General features: G+C 46.5%; 1 protein-coding gene across 3 annotated transcripts in view; it reads right to left on the reverse strand.

Moving 5' to 3' along the window:
• Positions 1 to 1027: 1027 nt before the first annotated feature.
• ep300a (EP300 lysine acetyltransferase a) overlaps positions 1028 to 14403 on the reverse strand; it is a 49942-nt gene continuing 36566 nt past the window's right edge. For all 3 annotated transcript variants that reach the window (XM_032573507.1, XM_032573508.1, XM_032573506.1), the window contains exons 20-31: positions 9857 to 9937; positions 9691 to 9747; positions 9542 to 9619; positions 9365 to 9432; positions 8216 to 8366; positions 7824 to 7970; positions 7603 to 7716; positions 6967 to 7132; positions 6669 to 6836; positions 6377 to 6538; positions 5896 to 6177; positions 1028 to 5659 (exon numbers count right to left, since the gene is read on the reverse strand). In XM_032573507.1, the coding sequence (XP_032429398.1) occupies positions 2654 to 5659; positions 5896 to 6177; positions 6377 to 6538; positions 6669 to 6836; positions 6967 to 7132; positions 7603 to 7716; positions 7824 to 7970; positions 8216 to 8366; positions 9365 to 9432; positions 9542 to 9619; positions 9691 to 9747; positions 9857 to 9937 (4480 nt within the window). In that variant the 3' untranslated portion in view covers positions 1028 to 2653. The remainder of the gene's footprint in view (positions 5660 to 5895; positions 6178 to 6376; positions 6539 to 6668; positions 6837 to 6966; positions 7133 to 7602; positions 7717 to 7823; positions 7971 to 8215; positions 8367 to 9364; positions 9433 to 9541; positions 9620 to 9690; positions 9748 to 9856; positions 9938 to 14403) is intronic.

A 14403-nucleotide genomic window follows, 5' to 3' on the forward strand; every position in this document is an offset into this window, starting at 1 on the left:
TTTGGAAATTTCAGTTACAAATACAAAATATTTCGACTTGTCAAGCTTAGAAATTTCCTACTTTTTTTTCTAGAACATTTCTGAGATTAATCTCAAAATTTCCTCTTTTTTTTTTTGGCAAAAATGTACTTTTTTCCACCACAAATACTCTGTTGAATTGAACAGCTCTTTGGTGTCATCCTCACTTCCACAGTCAGGAGCTCCAAACTAAGAGTCTGAGGTTGAAACGTCCCTTAAAAGTTTCCTAACTTTCACACAGTTGATGTATTAACTTGAAAAATGTCAATTTCTGTACTTTTCACTTAAATCAAAACTGCTCCAGCTTTTTAAAGAAACATTTAAGAAACAAAATGGTCAGACCGTAAAGGAAACAGGAAACTATTCTAGATCATGTTTTTCTATATTTGCACTTTACATCGTATTTATGGATTTCTACATAAATTACTTATCTACCTGACAAACCGATTTGATAGATGTGGCAAAGAAGAAAGCAATTTTTTTTTCCAATAGTACAAACATACTTTATTGTACAATTAATTTATTGGCAAAAAAACAATCAGACCACCAAAATAACTTAAAAAAAATTGAGCAACAGTTATTTTTGCTTTCTCTCAGCAAGCACCAAAATTGTTAAGAGGAAGAAAAGGAGAAAAAAAAAAGTGGTCAGCGATTCCATTTGAATACTAAACAAATTTAAATATCTTATTTCCAGTCTCTTTTTAGGAAAAGAAATTGACAAAAATTTGTTCAGTTGCCATTTGTTTGTACAGTGATTCAATATGTATACAACTTTATTCATGTACATAAAACATCTCATCAAAAGGATGGTAGAATGAACTCCACAGCCTCTCCAGGGCAAATCCAATAACTGTCTGCAGTGTCTTTTTCATCACCATAACACCTATAATAGAAAACAAAACCTTTTTTTTTTATCTAATAATTCCTGTAGCTTCAAGTTTTATTTCCAAAAAAATTAAATTAAATAATATATCTATATATAAAAGACAGTTCATCCATGTTTTTTTTTTTCTTATTTATAAAATAAGTCTCGAGATATATTGCAACCTGGTTTTGATGTGTTCCTTCCCCCATACCCAACAAGCCCGACTTTCAGAGAAAAACAAATAGTAAGCGTGTGAATATTGTGTCTTCAGTCCTCTCTGTAAAAAGCTAAACAACCAAATGTTCGGTCTTTCAGATCGATCCCTTGTTTTGGCTCCGTTTTGTGCAGGTTTACCGCGGAAGTTTTTTTTTTTGTGTTTTTTTTTTTTGTGTGTCTATAATAACGTGGGTGCGATAGCCCCTACCTCTCCAAAACCTTGTCAAAAAATACACTAAAAAAAAAGGCGCATTGGTGCTTGTGACCTACAACAACCCATACTGTACACTTTAGAAAAAAGAAAAAAAAGATTAATACTGTACAGTAGCTTAGGAGCACTTGTCTTTTTGTTCCAGACAGCACATATTCCATGAAGAAGGGGGGGAAAGAAAAGGAGCAAAAACATGTCGTTTGCACAGATTTGTTTTTAAATATGTACACTTGTTTTTAGACATTTCTTTACAAAGAAAAACAAGAAAATGTATCAAAGTCCACAATTTCCTATTTTTACAGTACTAACAAATCAAACCTTGCTGCTGCAAATGGGAAACAAAAGAGGCAAAATAATTGAAAGGAAAACCGTTAAGGTAGAGGGCGAAGGCGGAACTTGCTCAATCTTTCATATGTCACAGAAAAACAGCGCTGGAAAATATTTACAACCTTATTGAGGAAAAGAAAAAAAAGAACAAAAGAAAAACGGCAATATGCCTTTTTATTCCTCCACATTTTGTAGGGGATCGGTAAAAGGGACTGGAGGGATGCATATTCACAAAAAGGCTGAGAAGGGGGTGCAATCCGTCAGGTACATGTGGCCAAAATCTGCCAAAACACGGGAAATGTTTAACAAAAACCTGTAATAGAAACCCCTGATTCTCTCTCACACACACACATACCTACAAAATGAAACTCGCGCGCACACACACACACACAGATTTCCTCCCACCTGCTCAAAGTAAATAAATATCTGGAATTTGCTGCAGTCACGTACAAAGCTGTGTTCACCGTTCTGAAGAAGACCGCTGTAACGGAAGATATGTTCGTGTTCCTTTCACGATTCATCGACGGAACGAAAATACAAAATAATCAGACTGGAAAATACAATCATGACAGGGTGCTTCAGGGGAAAACAATATATATATATATATGTATATTTATAAAAAAGGTACATCACTCACTTTAACTTTTTTATAACCACATTTGAAATCTTAAAAATCTTCTTAAAAAGGCAAAATACTCAGTCCCCGAAAATATTGTCATATTTAAGGAAGAAATATCTCCACCAGAAACTCTACCCTTCTGCCTTTTTGTACACAGTTGGCAAAAATATATAGATATATATATATATTAACAGCAATAACTTACCATTGTTTTTAATTTATTCATTTATTGATTTCTAAGATTAAAGTCGCATCTCCCATAGGAAGGAAGCTTTAGTTCATATTTATACATCACAAAAATGTTTAAATAAAAAATAAAAACTTCTAAAAGCCCCGGCTCGCTGTATGGCAGTTTGTCGTCTGGGGCAACAAGTCAGAGCAAAAAGTGGAGGCGAGGCTACATGAGATTGTGGTTGAGCTCCTGGCTGTTGCTGCTGCCGTTGTTATTGTTTCCCCCCAGCATGTCCGGCTGCGTGCCTTGCCCTCCGTGAATCCCTGCCATCCCGCTCAGCTGGGACATGATGGAGTTCTGGTCACTGAACTGACTGGGATCCACGGAGCCCCCTGGTGGCTGCTGGGACAACGCTGGCTGTTGGACCTGCGGCGGTTGGGGCGGAGCCATGCTGGGGTGGTGCTGGGCGAGGTGGCCCGGGTGCGGCGACCCGCTCTGGGTCTGCGGGGAGATGCGGTGAGGCGAGGGCTGCGGCTGGGAGGAGGGCTGCATGCGCGGGGACGGGCTGGAGTGTGGCGGCTGCGACTGCGGCCGGGGGGAAGGCTGAGGGGAGCGGACCTGGCTGCCCAGTGAGCCTGCCGGGCCGAGGCCGCCTTGGCCCGGGATGTGGGGGGACTGGGCCATCTGGGGGCTCATGGGGCTGCTGTGCTGGGCGGGCGAGCCGGCCCCCAGGTGTGATGGCTGCAGCAGCCTCTGCTGGAAGTTCTGGTGAACCATGCCTTGGGACAGCTGTGGCACTCCGACTCCACCCTGCTGCTGCCCCGGCCCTGAGGTACCCTGTCCGGGCTGCAGGGGGGGCCCAGAACCCCCCCCACTCAGGTCAGGTCCTTGGTGACCACCCATGGGGTTCTGCTGCATCTGCACCTGATGCAGCCTCTGCTGCAGTGCAGCAGCTACTTGTGACATGGGGTACCCTTGCTGTCCCCCCTGTGGTCCTTGTTGCTGCTGCTGGACCCCCACAGCGCCCCCTGCAGGCTGCGGCTGAGAGGACGGAGGCATCCCTGCCTGTCCTTGTCCAGGTTGCATGAAGCTCTGCTGCACTTGCTGCTGTTGCTGGAACGGCCCATGATTCGCCATTTGCTGCTGCTGTTGCTGCTGTAGCTGCTGCTGCAGCTGCTGCTGCTGCAGCTGTTGCTGCTGCTGTTGCTGTAGCTGCTGCTGTTGCTGTAGTTGCTGCTGTTGCAGCTGTCTCCTCATTAGCAACTCTCTGAACTGAGGATTCATATTTGCCAGGTTGCCTTGTTGTCCAGCTTGCATTGCTCCCTGTTGCTGCTGTTGCAGAGCAGCCATCTGCTGTTGCAACATGGGACGCTGCTGCTGCTGTTGCTGTTGTTGCTGCAACTGCTGCAGCTGAGCCATGGTGGGCATGTTGCCTCCCCCGGCTCCACCCTGAGCGATATTCATCCCCATCTGGTTAACGTTAACCTGTTGTTGCCCATCCAAGTTGCCAAGCGGGTTGGCTCCAGGTCCCCCTACATTGGGCAAGCCTCCAGCAGAGCCTGGGAACCTCACACCTCCAGGGGCCCCTGCTGGCGGCCCCCCAGGGCCTCCCTGAGAACCCTGGTACCGAGCCGTTCTCTGGCGAATGAAGGCAGCCATCAGAGTTGGGTTGGAGCGCAGGATGTTGAGGACTTGTTGCTGCTGCTGGGGTGAGGTTGGGGAGCGGAGGGTACGCAGAAGCTCCTGCACTGCTCCCTGGGGCAAGTTACCCGTTCCCCCTCCTTGCATCAGCCCAGGGGCCCCTGCTGCCCCTTCTGACACACCCAACACCTGCATCAAACCTCGGTTTCCTGCTTGGGTCTGCTGTGGATTCATTGGTGGCTGCTGCTGTTGAGTGATGGCAGCCTGCTGCTGGGGGGGCATCGACCCCATCATAGCTGTCCTTGTTTGTGGGTTCATGGTCGGCCCCCTGGGGCCCCCCCACTGCTGGTTTGTTGGCTGAAGTGGTTGTTGAATTTGAGAGGTCAGCTGGGATTGTGTGCCAGCTACCATCCCGTGTTGCTGCGATTCCAACATAGTCCTGCCAACCACTCCCTGAGTCTGGGGGGCCATGCCCTGGGCCCCAATGTGGGGCATTACCATCTGTGCCGGGCTGTTCTGGTGGTGGGGGTGTTGTGGGATCATGCCGCCCTGCCCCAAGCCACGAATCTGCGCCTGGGCCTGAGCCATCCGACTCTGGGTCTCTGCTAGTCGTTGGATCTTTAGGGCCGTCTCTACTGCGGCTAGTGGAGGCCCCTGCGGCTGGCTCTGTACAGGCATGGACCCCTGCCCCTGGTTGGGCTGCTGCTGTTGCAAGGGTGGGGTGGCTGGACCCAACCCAGGTTTCCCTAGCGACTGATGGAGAGACACCGGCCCTGGTGGTCTGGGGTTGTACGGAGGTAAACCTCCAGGGTGCTGCAGCTGCTGCACGTTGGGCCCCTGCTGCTGCTGATTCACCATCTGCTGCTGAGGAGACATCATCATCCCTTCTGCCTGGAACTGTTGGTGGTGATGCTGAGGAGTCATCGCACCGCCTGGCTGCTGACCCGGAGTGACCATCCCGCCCATCTGAACTCCTGGTGGCTGAGGAAGCGGGGGCATGCTGCCCGGGGTGGGGGTCTGTGGGGTCGGAGGTTGCGTACCAACGGATGTCGGGGTGGCCGGACCGGTTGCTCCGTTGTTGCCACTGGGAGACGGCAGCCCATTCCCCCCAGGTGGGCCGCCCGGAGGGGCCTGGCCGACCCTCTGCATGCTGGCCATTCTCCTCCTCAGCATCTGGGCTTGCTGCAGCCGGTGCTGTAGCTGCTGCTGCCGCAGCTTGTGCTTGATGTTCAGGCAGAATGGCACTGGACACTTGTTCTCCTGACAGTGCTTGGCGTGGTAGCAGCACAATGCAATGAGCTGCTTGCAGATGGGGCAGCCGCCGTTGGTTTTCCTCTTGCAGCCTTTCGTGTGTTGGACGACCCGTTTCATCTTCTGGCAGGATGGCAGGGAGCAGTTGGCGTTGCGACACTGGCAGGCGTGGACCAGGGACTGGATGCAACGCTGGATGCTGAGGCGGCGCGAGTCTCCCGGGCTCTGGGTGGTGGCAGCAGCCTGGTTGCTGCTCTCATCATCCAAGCCCAAGCCTAGCTTCTCCATCTTGTGCTCGTGGCCCTTAGTGTTGTAGCAGGTGATGCACAGGTCGTAATCCTGTAGCAAACGCCACAGACAGAACAATTAAGATGTAGAATGGGAAAGTTAGAATTTATCGACATTTTTTCATGGAGATATTTAATGCATTCCCAGACTCGGATATAAAAAGTAAAGAATAGGTGACATTTAAACTATGGGGTAAGAGATAAAGTCTGGAAACAGAAATCTATGTCCACACTTGTCCAGTATACCTTCCAACTTCAACAGGTCCGACCCTCCACCCTGACACTCACCTCACAGACGGTGCAGTGGAAGCGGGTCTCCACATGGTGCTTGCACTCATTGCACGTGTAAACAAAGCGGTCCTGGCTTTGGTTGTGCAACTCCACCAGCATGCACATGGAGCTCCACTTGGCCCTCCTCAATGAGCTGAATTCAAGGTGTTTGTCCCGGGCCAGTGTCAGAAACGCATCCCGACCGTCCATCAGGTCACATGCCATCAGGGGATCCGGGTCCACGATGGGGGGCAAGGCGTTCGCCATGGGACCCGCGATCAGCCGGATCACAAAGAACACCTGGCAGCAGGAAGAGATGAGGGATGGATGATTAGCAGTCTTTAAAAAAGCAAGACTAACAAAGGAGTTCACTTAAAGCGCCAATAATATTTTTTTTTCTGATTTGTCTCATTGAGAATTGGACCACAAACGCTAGACTGGTCTAATATTTAACATTGATCAGCAGGTACGATGGGCCGCGCTGCGTTTGCCTCCATACCTCTTTGTGTTTTTCCATCGTGGCGTAAAGTTTCTGCGACAGATCATTGGAAACGTTGGGCATCCCTGGTTTCTTCTTATTCGAGCGACTCAAGCTGCTTTTGTTCTTGCTCGTCTTTTTGTTGTTCTTCTTCTTTGCGTTTTTGCTGTCGCCTTTTGCATCCTGCACAAAGGAGAAAGAAAAAGGAGAAAACCGTGATTGTTTCATCGACGCGTTCTGGAACCAGTTCATGACTCCTCTTCCCAGAAACACAATCTGAATCAAAGAGCAGAGAGAAGTGACTCAGCCTTACATCAATGCTCTCATTAGAGGTACTGCTCTCCTCCTTCTTTCTCTCCTCCTCCTCCTGCTCCAGCTCCTTGATACTCTCCTCCAACACGTTGGGCCAAAAGTCGCCCTCAAAATAAGGCAGTTCCTTGGCACTGGTTAAACGATCCTCCGTCGCCTGCTTGAAAATATCCTTTGACACAAGAAACAAAGCAAAGTTAATGTTCTGCAAAATTGATTTTAATCTGACATGCTAAACATTGTCCGGTAAAACTTAGAGGAAAAGAAAAATAGAAACTAAAACAGGTTTTAGTGGTGTGTACCTTGTAGTCGTGTACTATGCGCTCTGCTACGGCTTTGTCGAGCATCTTCTTGTACCACTCCTGCAGTCGCTTGGGCTTTGGGATCTTCTGATCCAGAGGATGGCAGTGGAAGATGTAGTCGTCGCCCTCGCTAGGCGGGCAAGCCCAGATGTGGCCGGTGGTGTAACTGGGCAAAACAGAAACCCAACACGGGTCAAAACCAGTGGCTCCTTACTCACGTCAAGATTCCACGCTGTGACACACTTAAAGCTTTAGATTTGAGAACGTTTTAGATATTGGAAGGGAAAAAAAAGAAAAAGAAAAAAAGATTCTGATTGAATCAAAATCTATTGATGCTGATTTAGAAAATCTGAACTGAAGTGAAGTGATTAGAGGCAAAAAGAGAGTTTAAAAAGTCAAGGCTGTTTGTTTTTTAATGACTTGGTGTTTATCTGTGTGTTTTATACCAATAAACTCACAAACCTAAACAATCAATGAAACTGAAATTTAGAACTTTTTATCTTTCAGGTTGGAAAGAAATGACAAAAAGTGATCAACTTACATTGCATTCTTTAAACTCTGTGTACCAACAACGTTTGCGTTCAAAGAAAAGGACATCCAAGAACTCATAAAGAAGTTCTACTTTGTGGCACTCACCCTAACTTCTTGACGTACTCCAAGTAGCTGATGAGGATTTCATGGTAAACTGCTGTTCTTAGGCAGCGAGGCCGAAAGAAGTGAACACTGTCCAGGTAGGAGATGTAGACTCGCCTGGGAGGAAACCATGATGAAGACTCGATTCAAACTCATTCACCTGATTTTAAGTCGGGTTAAAATCACAAGAGGTGGAAAAGGTGCGGCAAGGTGGGTTTCTGTACCTCTGGTTGGGCTGAGGGCAGTCGGAGCCGTACTCCTGAACATGCATACCAAAGAAGCAGACGTCCACACCGTCGATGTCCTCAAAGGCAAAAAGAGCTTTGGTCCTGTAAGGGAACGACTCGGACATCTCTCCACTGTCCACAAACCTGAGAGCAGAAACATCAGGAAATTATGACTGTGACACATAAACCAACGCATTCTGAGGTAAAAAAGCACCAAAGGTTAAGAAACATTGAGCAACATCCATGTATTTGCATTTAAGCTTTTAGCTTAGAAACACTTCAGGAATCTGAAGGTTAACTTCTTTGTTTTAGCAATCACTGTAAAACGACCTACAGTACTTGTAGATGACAAACCCATGTTCACAAGTCTTTTTGTTGTTTTTTTTTACCTGGACTTCATCCCTGGTTTGACTTCCACCACTTTGTCAGAGACATGGACGACCCGGATGAAGACCTCTCCAGATTCAGGATAGGCCTGGCGCTTCAGGAAGTCGTTCACTCTCGACTCCAGGAAGGTTCCCAGCTTCGTCTGGGGCAACCCTGATGGGCAAACAGCAGAGAACGGTAAAGAGAAGCGCCATCACTTCTAACTACGATGACACTAAAGGACAATTCTCCTCTCATTCATCATGTGTGTGTAGACTGTTACCCAATATGCATCACCAGTTGGCTGGAAGCTAAGAATGTAAGAGAAAAACCACAATCTGGAGTCCATCTATTATTATTGTTGTTACAGCAAGGTCCCAACACATTTTTCATGTCAAAATTTCATGTTTTCCCACTCAGATTTATTGCTCTGGTCCCTTTTAGTCATAATTTAAATAAATAAATAAGCTTTGCTACAAATTTATGGAGATATTTTTAGAATGATCCAGCTTTAAACATGGAATTTGGAAATCTGGAGCAGGAAATGGAAGGGCATACAGACAAAAAGAAGGATGAATGAAGCGATGGTGAATAGATAGATGGATGGAAATATGATTGATAACCATCATCAGGATTGAAAAAGATGACTTCATGACAAACAAATGGATGGACAGACAGAAGGACCAATGGGAAAAAGGAAGAAAAAATTGATGAGCTACAAGACAAAATGTTGTAAGAATGAAGGGATGAATGATGGACAGATAGATGGACAAAATGATGGATGAATGGACCTTGAGACAATTAGTTATGGAATCAAGTTTGGAAATAGAAATATTATTTATATTCTTTCAGCTATTCAGACTTTGAAGATACTTAAATTCCAGACTTCTGTAAGATGTAAAGAAACTCTGTACTTAATAATAAAGTCTAATTAATTAATAATTAAATGAGCTTAATGCGCTGTTTGATAACTAGGACTAATTGGAATACATGTATGTATGATTGAACTGAAATTATTTTTTGTAAAGTCCCACAGGACGTCATTTCTTTTGAATTGATGGCGTATAAATGAACTGAACCGAGTTCCCTTCTGCCTCACCATAAATTTGTACAGAGAGTTGGTTCACCATGAATGCATCACAACAGGAGCAACAACATCATGCATTACTCACGTTTGGCAGAATACTTGTTTTCTTTCCTCGTCTTGTTAGTCTTCTTTAAACAGCCGTCACAAACAAAACTACGAAGCACAGAGCAAGCAAAAAAAAAAACCCAGGTCAGGTAAAAATCAATAAAAGAAGCAATTCATAAACTAATTAGCTATTCCATAAGAAAACTATGTTGCTTACCCTGCTGGCCAGATTGTTTCATTGTGCAAAACGCAGATCTGATGCATCCTGCGTCCGCAGTCCATACATTCAACTAGCCTGGACAGAGAGACAGACATGTTAGGTTCAGGTCGCCATAGCGCCGTGGCGTCTAATGGCTCCAGACTTACAGCTCAGGGTCCAGTGTGTCGTTTTTCTTTTTTTCAAACTGATCCTTGTTTATGGACCTGAAATGAGAGCAGTGAGACAGGTTGAAACCTCAGCTATGGGGTCAGAACTGATTAAGATGCAGCAGAGACGCTCCGGAATGTTAGCAAGAAAAACAGAAATACTCACGTTTGCGGCTGGGTGGGGTCGTCGCCCAGGGAAACGGTCTCTCCCTGGATCTCGTTGAAGCACTTCTCGCAGTAGTGGTACCTGTCAGCAACAAGCCCAAATTTTGGTGAACTACACCATTCCCCCACAGCACAGTCAACCACAGACAGCGCATGGGAGGGGGGCGGCCACCGAACAAGGCGGGGAGGAGGACAGCAGGACGGCGGGGGAGTCGTCGTCAACATAGCCAGGCATGATTTCAACGGGGAGGAGAGACGGGTGAGGGGAGGGATTGGGGGAGGACAAGCCAGTGTTGATGTCACAGTGAGTGGGAGAGAGGACAGGACAACGAGACGGAACAGGACGAGACGAACACCAAGGACAGCAGAGAGGCGAGGCAAAGCACAAATTAGCAATTTGGACATGAGAGGATGAGCAACAGGTAGCATCGCAGCTAACGAAGCAGGAGCAGAGTTAACAGCCGCTGTACAAGGGGAAGGTGTGGGCGGGGGGACATGTAGATTACACAGAACAACAGGGGAAGCACAGGAGACGGCTCAGCTCTTCATTCAAGCAGCTCATCTTAAAGTCGGTGCTTTTACAGTGAACTAGTGTACTTTGGTTAGCAAAAGTCAGAGGTGAAGGATGAAAATGAAGGTAGAGGCCAAGATGTTCAAATAATAGCTTTAAACTGCATCATTTCCTCTCTCGACTGGCAATGAACACGTCAAAACTCAAAAATCCAATCTTTTAGTGTTCTCTGAAAGTACCACCTAATTGCTACCAGATTGTGTTAACACTCTTCAGTGGGGATGTCGTTACTGAAGGAGGGCTCAAAGTTGGCTAGTTTCTGTATGTAATGATGTCAGAAGAAATAGAGAGGTTATTTAAACTGAAGAGTTTGTTTTGCGACATGTTTTGCTCATAAGGGAGCAGGACTTTCAGCTCATAACAGAAAAATTTAACGGAATTCAGCAAGATTCTGTTTTATTTTCTTTAACCTTCAAATTCTGCCAATACTGTGAAATCTACCAAGTTCAATAACATGTTTTTTGTAAATTTCAAAGTAAGAGGAAAGATTTACATTTGAATACTGTCAAGAAAACTGGCATAAGGGTATGAGATCTTTCCAGGCACACGCAGAAAAAGATGCATAATGGCTTGGAAGAAATAAAGTGATCCTGTAGTTTGATTAAAAGTTAATTAAGTTGAGTAAGTCTGAATAACATGAATATAAGTAATCACTCAATAACTTTCTGCAAAGCATCTCTGAATAACATGAATATAAGTAATCACTCAATAACTTTCTGCAAAGCATCTCTGATTAATGATCTGTAATGATTTAAATATGTAATGATTATGTTAATGATTAACAACAAGGAAAAGATGTGATTTATTGTCAATGAATATGAAGTTATAATCATCTGAAATCAATTTAACAACAAGTTGAATGTGGATACTGAGTTTTAATAGATGAAGTGAGTTATAGAATATAGAAGAGACGAATGTGCAGTACAGCTCTGAGAACAGGAAATGTCGCAAGCAGTTCTGAACAGATGGCCAAGAAGCACAGGAAGAAAGGGGAAGTACGGGAAATTCCACTGTGGTCGGCAAGCAGGTTGGGAAATGTGGGGACTTTTTCATGAGACACAGCGGCCGTGAAGGAAGTCACGTAGGCCAAACCTTCCCATACACACACATGGTGAGGAGAGGCATAAAAAGGGGCTGAAAAGAGGAACCAACCGTTCCCAGTCCGGCGGCGGAGAAGAAGAGACAACACCTGCAATAGCATGCAGGAGCAGATTGAAACACGGACCGCACTTCAGAACTACGGGGAAGCTCAGACTTCACACCGCGAAGAAAGGACTGGGTCCCGTTGCCCCATCTCTAGTTCTTTATTTGACAGACGGTCTCGTCTCAACTCAGCACTTTCAAACTCTGCAGCAGGACTTGGAGGAAGGACAAAGGTCCCACAAGGAGGAAGAACTGGGTCTTGCAAAAAGGATTCAGACCCGTTCTGCTTTGTTTCCTTTCTAAGGAGGATTTTTCCACACGAGACAAAGACCTCAACCAAGGATGCAAGAAATTCCTGTTGCCAAAAGATCCATCATCGTCTGGGTATGAGTTGAATCTGCTCATTGAAATTCCATTTCAGAACTTGCGACTTAATTCTTAGGGAAAGGAGACAGAGTAGTGGGATTGTACATGTAAATTTTATTACACTGTTTTTGATCTATATACGATTGATAATTGATTTGTATGTCGCATATCCCTGCTTAAGCTTGCTTAATAAATTTATACCACAAAATTCTGATGAGGTTGGTGGACATTGGAATTAATAGAGTCATTTAATCTTTGTCCAGTTCTTTTAATCAAGGTAAAACTAATGTACATGATTCCAGTAAATAGGAGGCTTCATAATTTCCTTTGGTGAGAGTAAATAATGACCCTGGGACTTACCTCTAAGTCACTAAACATAATCTAGCCGGTTCCAAGTGCAAGTTATGATTTAGAAAGTGGGCTACCGTTAACAGAAGTGGTTATTGGAATTATGCAGCTGCGAGGGCTACTCAGCTGATTGTTTCTTAACTGTAAAGGGTCATAACTTCTGGATTGGAGGTAGTTAGAGCTAGACGAGTCACTTTCGCTACCAGTTTAAATAGATTATCTCTTATAGAGTACTCTTAGGGTAATACCCAGGACTCAGAGATTTTCCGGACCTGTTAGACGGAGAACTGGTCAGTAGGCAGCCCTGGGGAGTAGTGAGGAGTGGGCGGGGCTGACTATTGCAGGATAACCTTCATGGCGCCCAACGTGGGGCGGCGCACAACTGAGTAGGCGGGCCCCAAAGACACCAAGTCAGTAAAAACAGATGTGAGACTCTGAATAGCTCACTTGGGTTGCTGACTCTTAGGGAAGAGAGTTAGTGGTGACTGATAAGGCCATCAGTCACAACCCTCGCAGTAACTGTATAGCATGCAGGTGAGGGAAAGCTTCTACTGAGGATAGAATGACCAGATCCAGACAGTGAAGCCAGTAGCCAACACAGCCTGGACCCATCCCTACTCGAAAGCGCAAAGAGAGGCTTTGGGGGATAGGCGACTCGAAGACAAAGACAACTATGAGTGAGGAAGAAGAAGGAGGGGAACTGAATCCCCTGCAAAAGCCGGCAATGGGGAAAGAGTCAGGCAACATCAGCCGAGACGAGGGGAGTCATCGACCTAGTCTTTCCCAATCCACGATATCACAAATTCCTGCGAAGCTGATATTGCTCGGTGATGGATTGGATTCCTGGACTGAGATAAACAAGAAAGCTTTCTATGAATCCCACTACACCCTCGACAAGGAGGTGGCCCAGAGAATGATGAAGCACTTAGTGCAAACTCGGATATACTTTTGCACCCAGCTTCAACACGGTCACCGTCTGGGGGTCGTCAAATGCCCGGTGAAGGTTGCTAAGAAGACGGAGGTTAAAGAATGGCTGGAATGGTTCGCTAAGCTCCTTGAAGAGTGGGAAGCTGGTGAGCTGCGGACTGTCTACAGTCCCTCCGAAAAGTATGACAGCGTAGTAAAAACCGCTACATTGGCAGCGGGCATTGACGGGATTCTAGTAGACCATCTTGCCAAGGGAGTGCGCAAGTTTCAAGAATATAACGAAGCCCTGCAGAGACTTAAGTTATACAAGGAGATTAAGGAAAAAGAGCGAGCCCTCGAAGAGGCAGGGTCGGAGGTGGCCGAGGCTCCGTCCCGACTGCCCAGCAGAGCCACGACACCGACTCACCAGCGGGAGCAACCTTCGAGGGTTCTGATAGACCTGACGGGCGGCAGCGACGACAACGACGGCGGTGACAGCAGCGACAGCGGCAGCGACGACAACGATGAGGGTCCCTCAGCTCCACCTGGTCCATCGCGGAACGAGGACATCCCACCTGCACCGGCCAATGAGGACGACCCCGAGGGAGCGCTCGTCGGCGGACTCACAGAGGAGCAGTGGGAGGATGCAGCCAAGGAATGGTCCCCTCAACGGGACCCGGAGCTCGGGTTTCATCCCCGAGTCCACAGCACGGAGAGGAGGCCTCCACAGCCACCTACGAAAACTTCGGCGGCCAGCAGTTCCGACGAGGACGAAGAATCGGACGAGGAGCAGTGGGGCCCCGGCCGCCCCAAGAAGAAGACTCAGAAATCGGACACCTGGAGGATGGCCCGAGAATTGGCCGAAATACCACCAGGGGCCGTCAGCATAAGGCTGCAATCCGGACACATGATTTATCAGTTTATTGGAGGAATATGGGATCTTGAGGGTGATGGACTAGTTGTGTTCACCGATGACAGATACAAGATCCACAACAAAAACTTCCGTCGCAACCTTAAGGACCAGGCAGGAAAATGTTACAAAGCGGATTTAAGATTGCTGGAAGCCTCTTGTAGTCCAGCAACTCGAGGAGACGTAATAATAATGAAAGGCTACGGTCTCCCTTATGGCGCTGTAATCCTAGTCCCGATTGGCGTATACCAAAAAGGAGAGAGTCTAGAAGAATATCGGAAGAAGATGTGGCACGGACTCGAGC

This window comes from Xiphophorus hellerii, chromosome 10 (genome assembly GCF_003331165.1).
Source record: "Xiphophorus hellerii strain 12219 chromosome 10, Xiphophorus_hellerii-4.1, whole genome shotgun sequence".
Classification (NCBI taxonomy): Eukaryota; Metazoa; Chordata; class Actinopteri; order Cyprinodontiformes; family Poeciliidae; genus Xiphophorus; species Xiphophorus hellerii.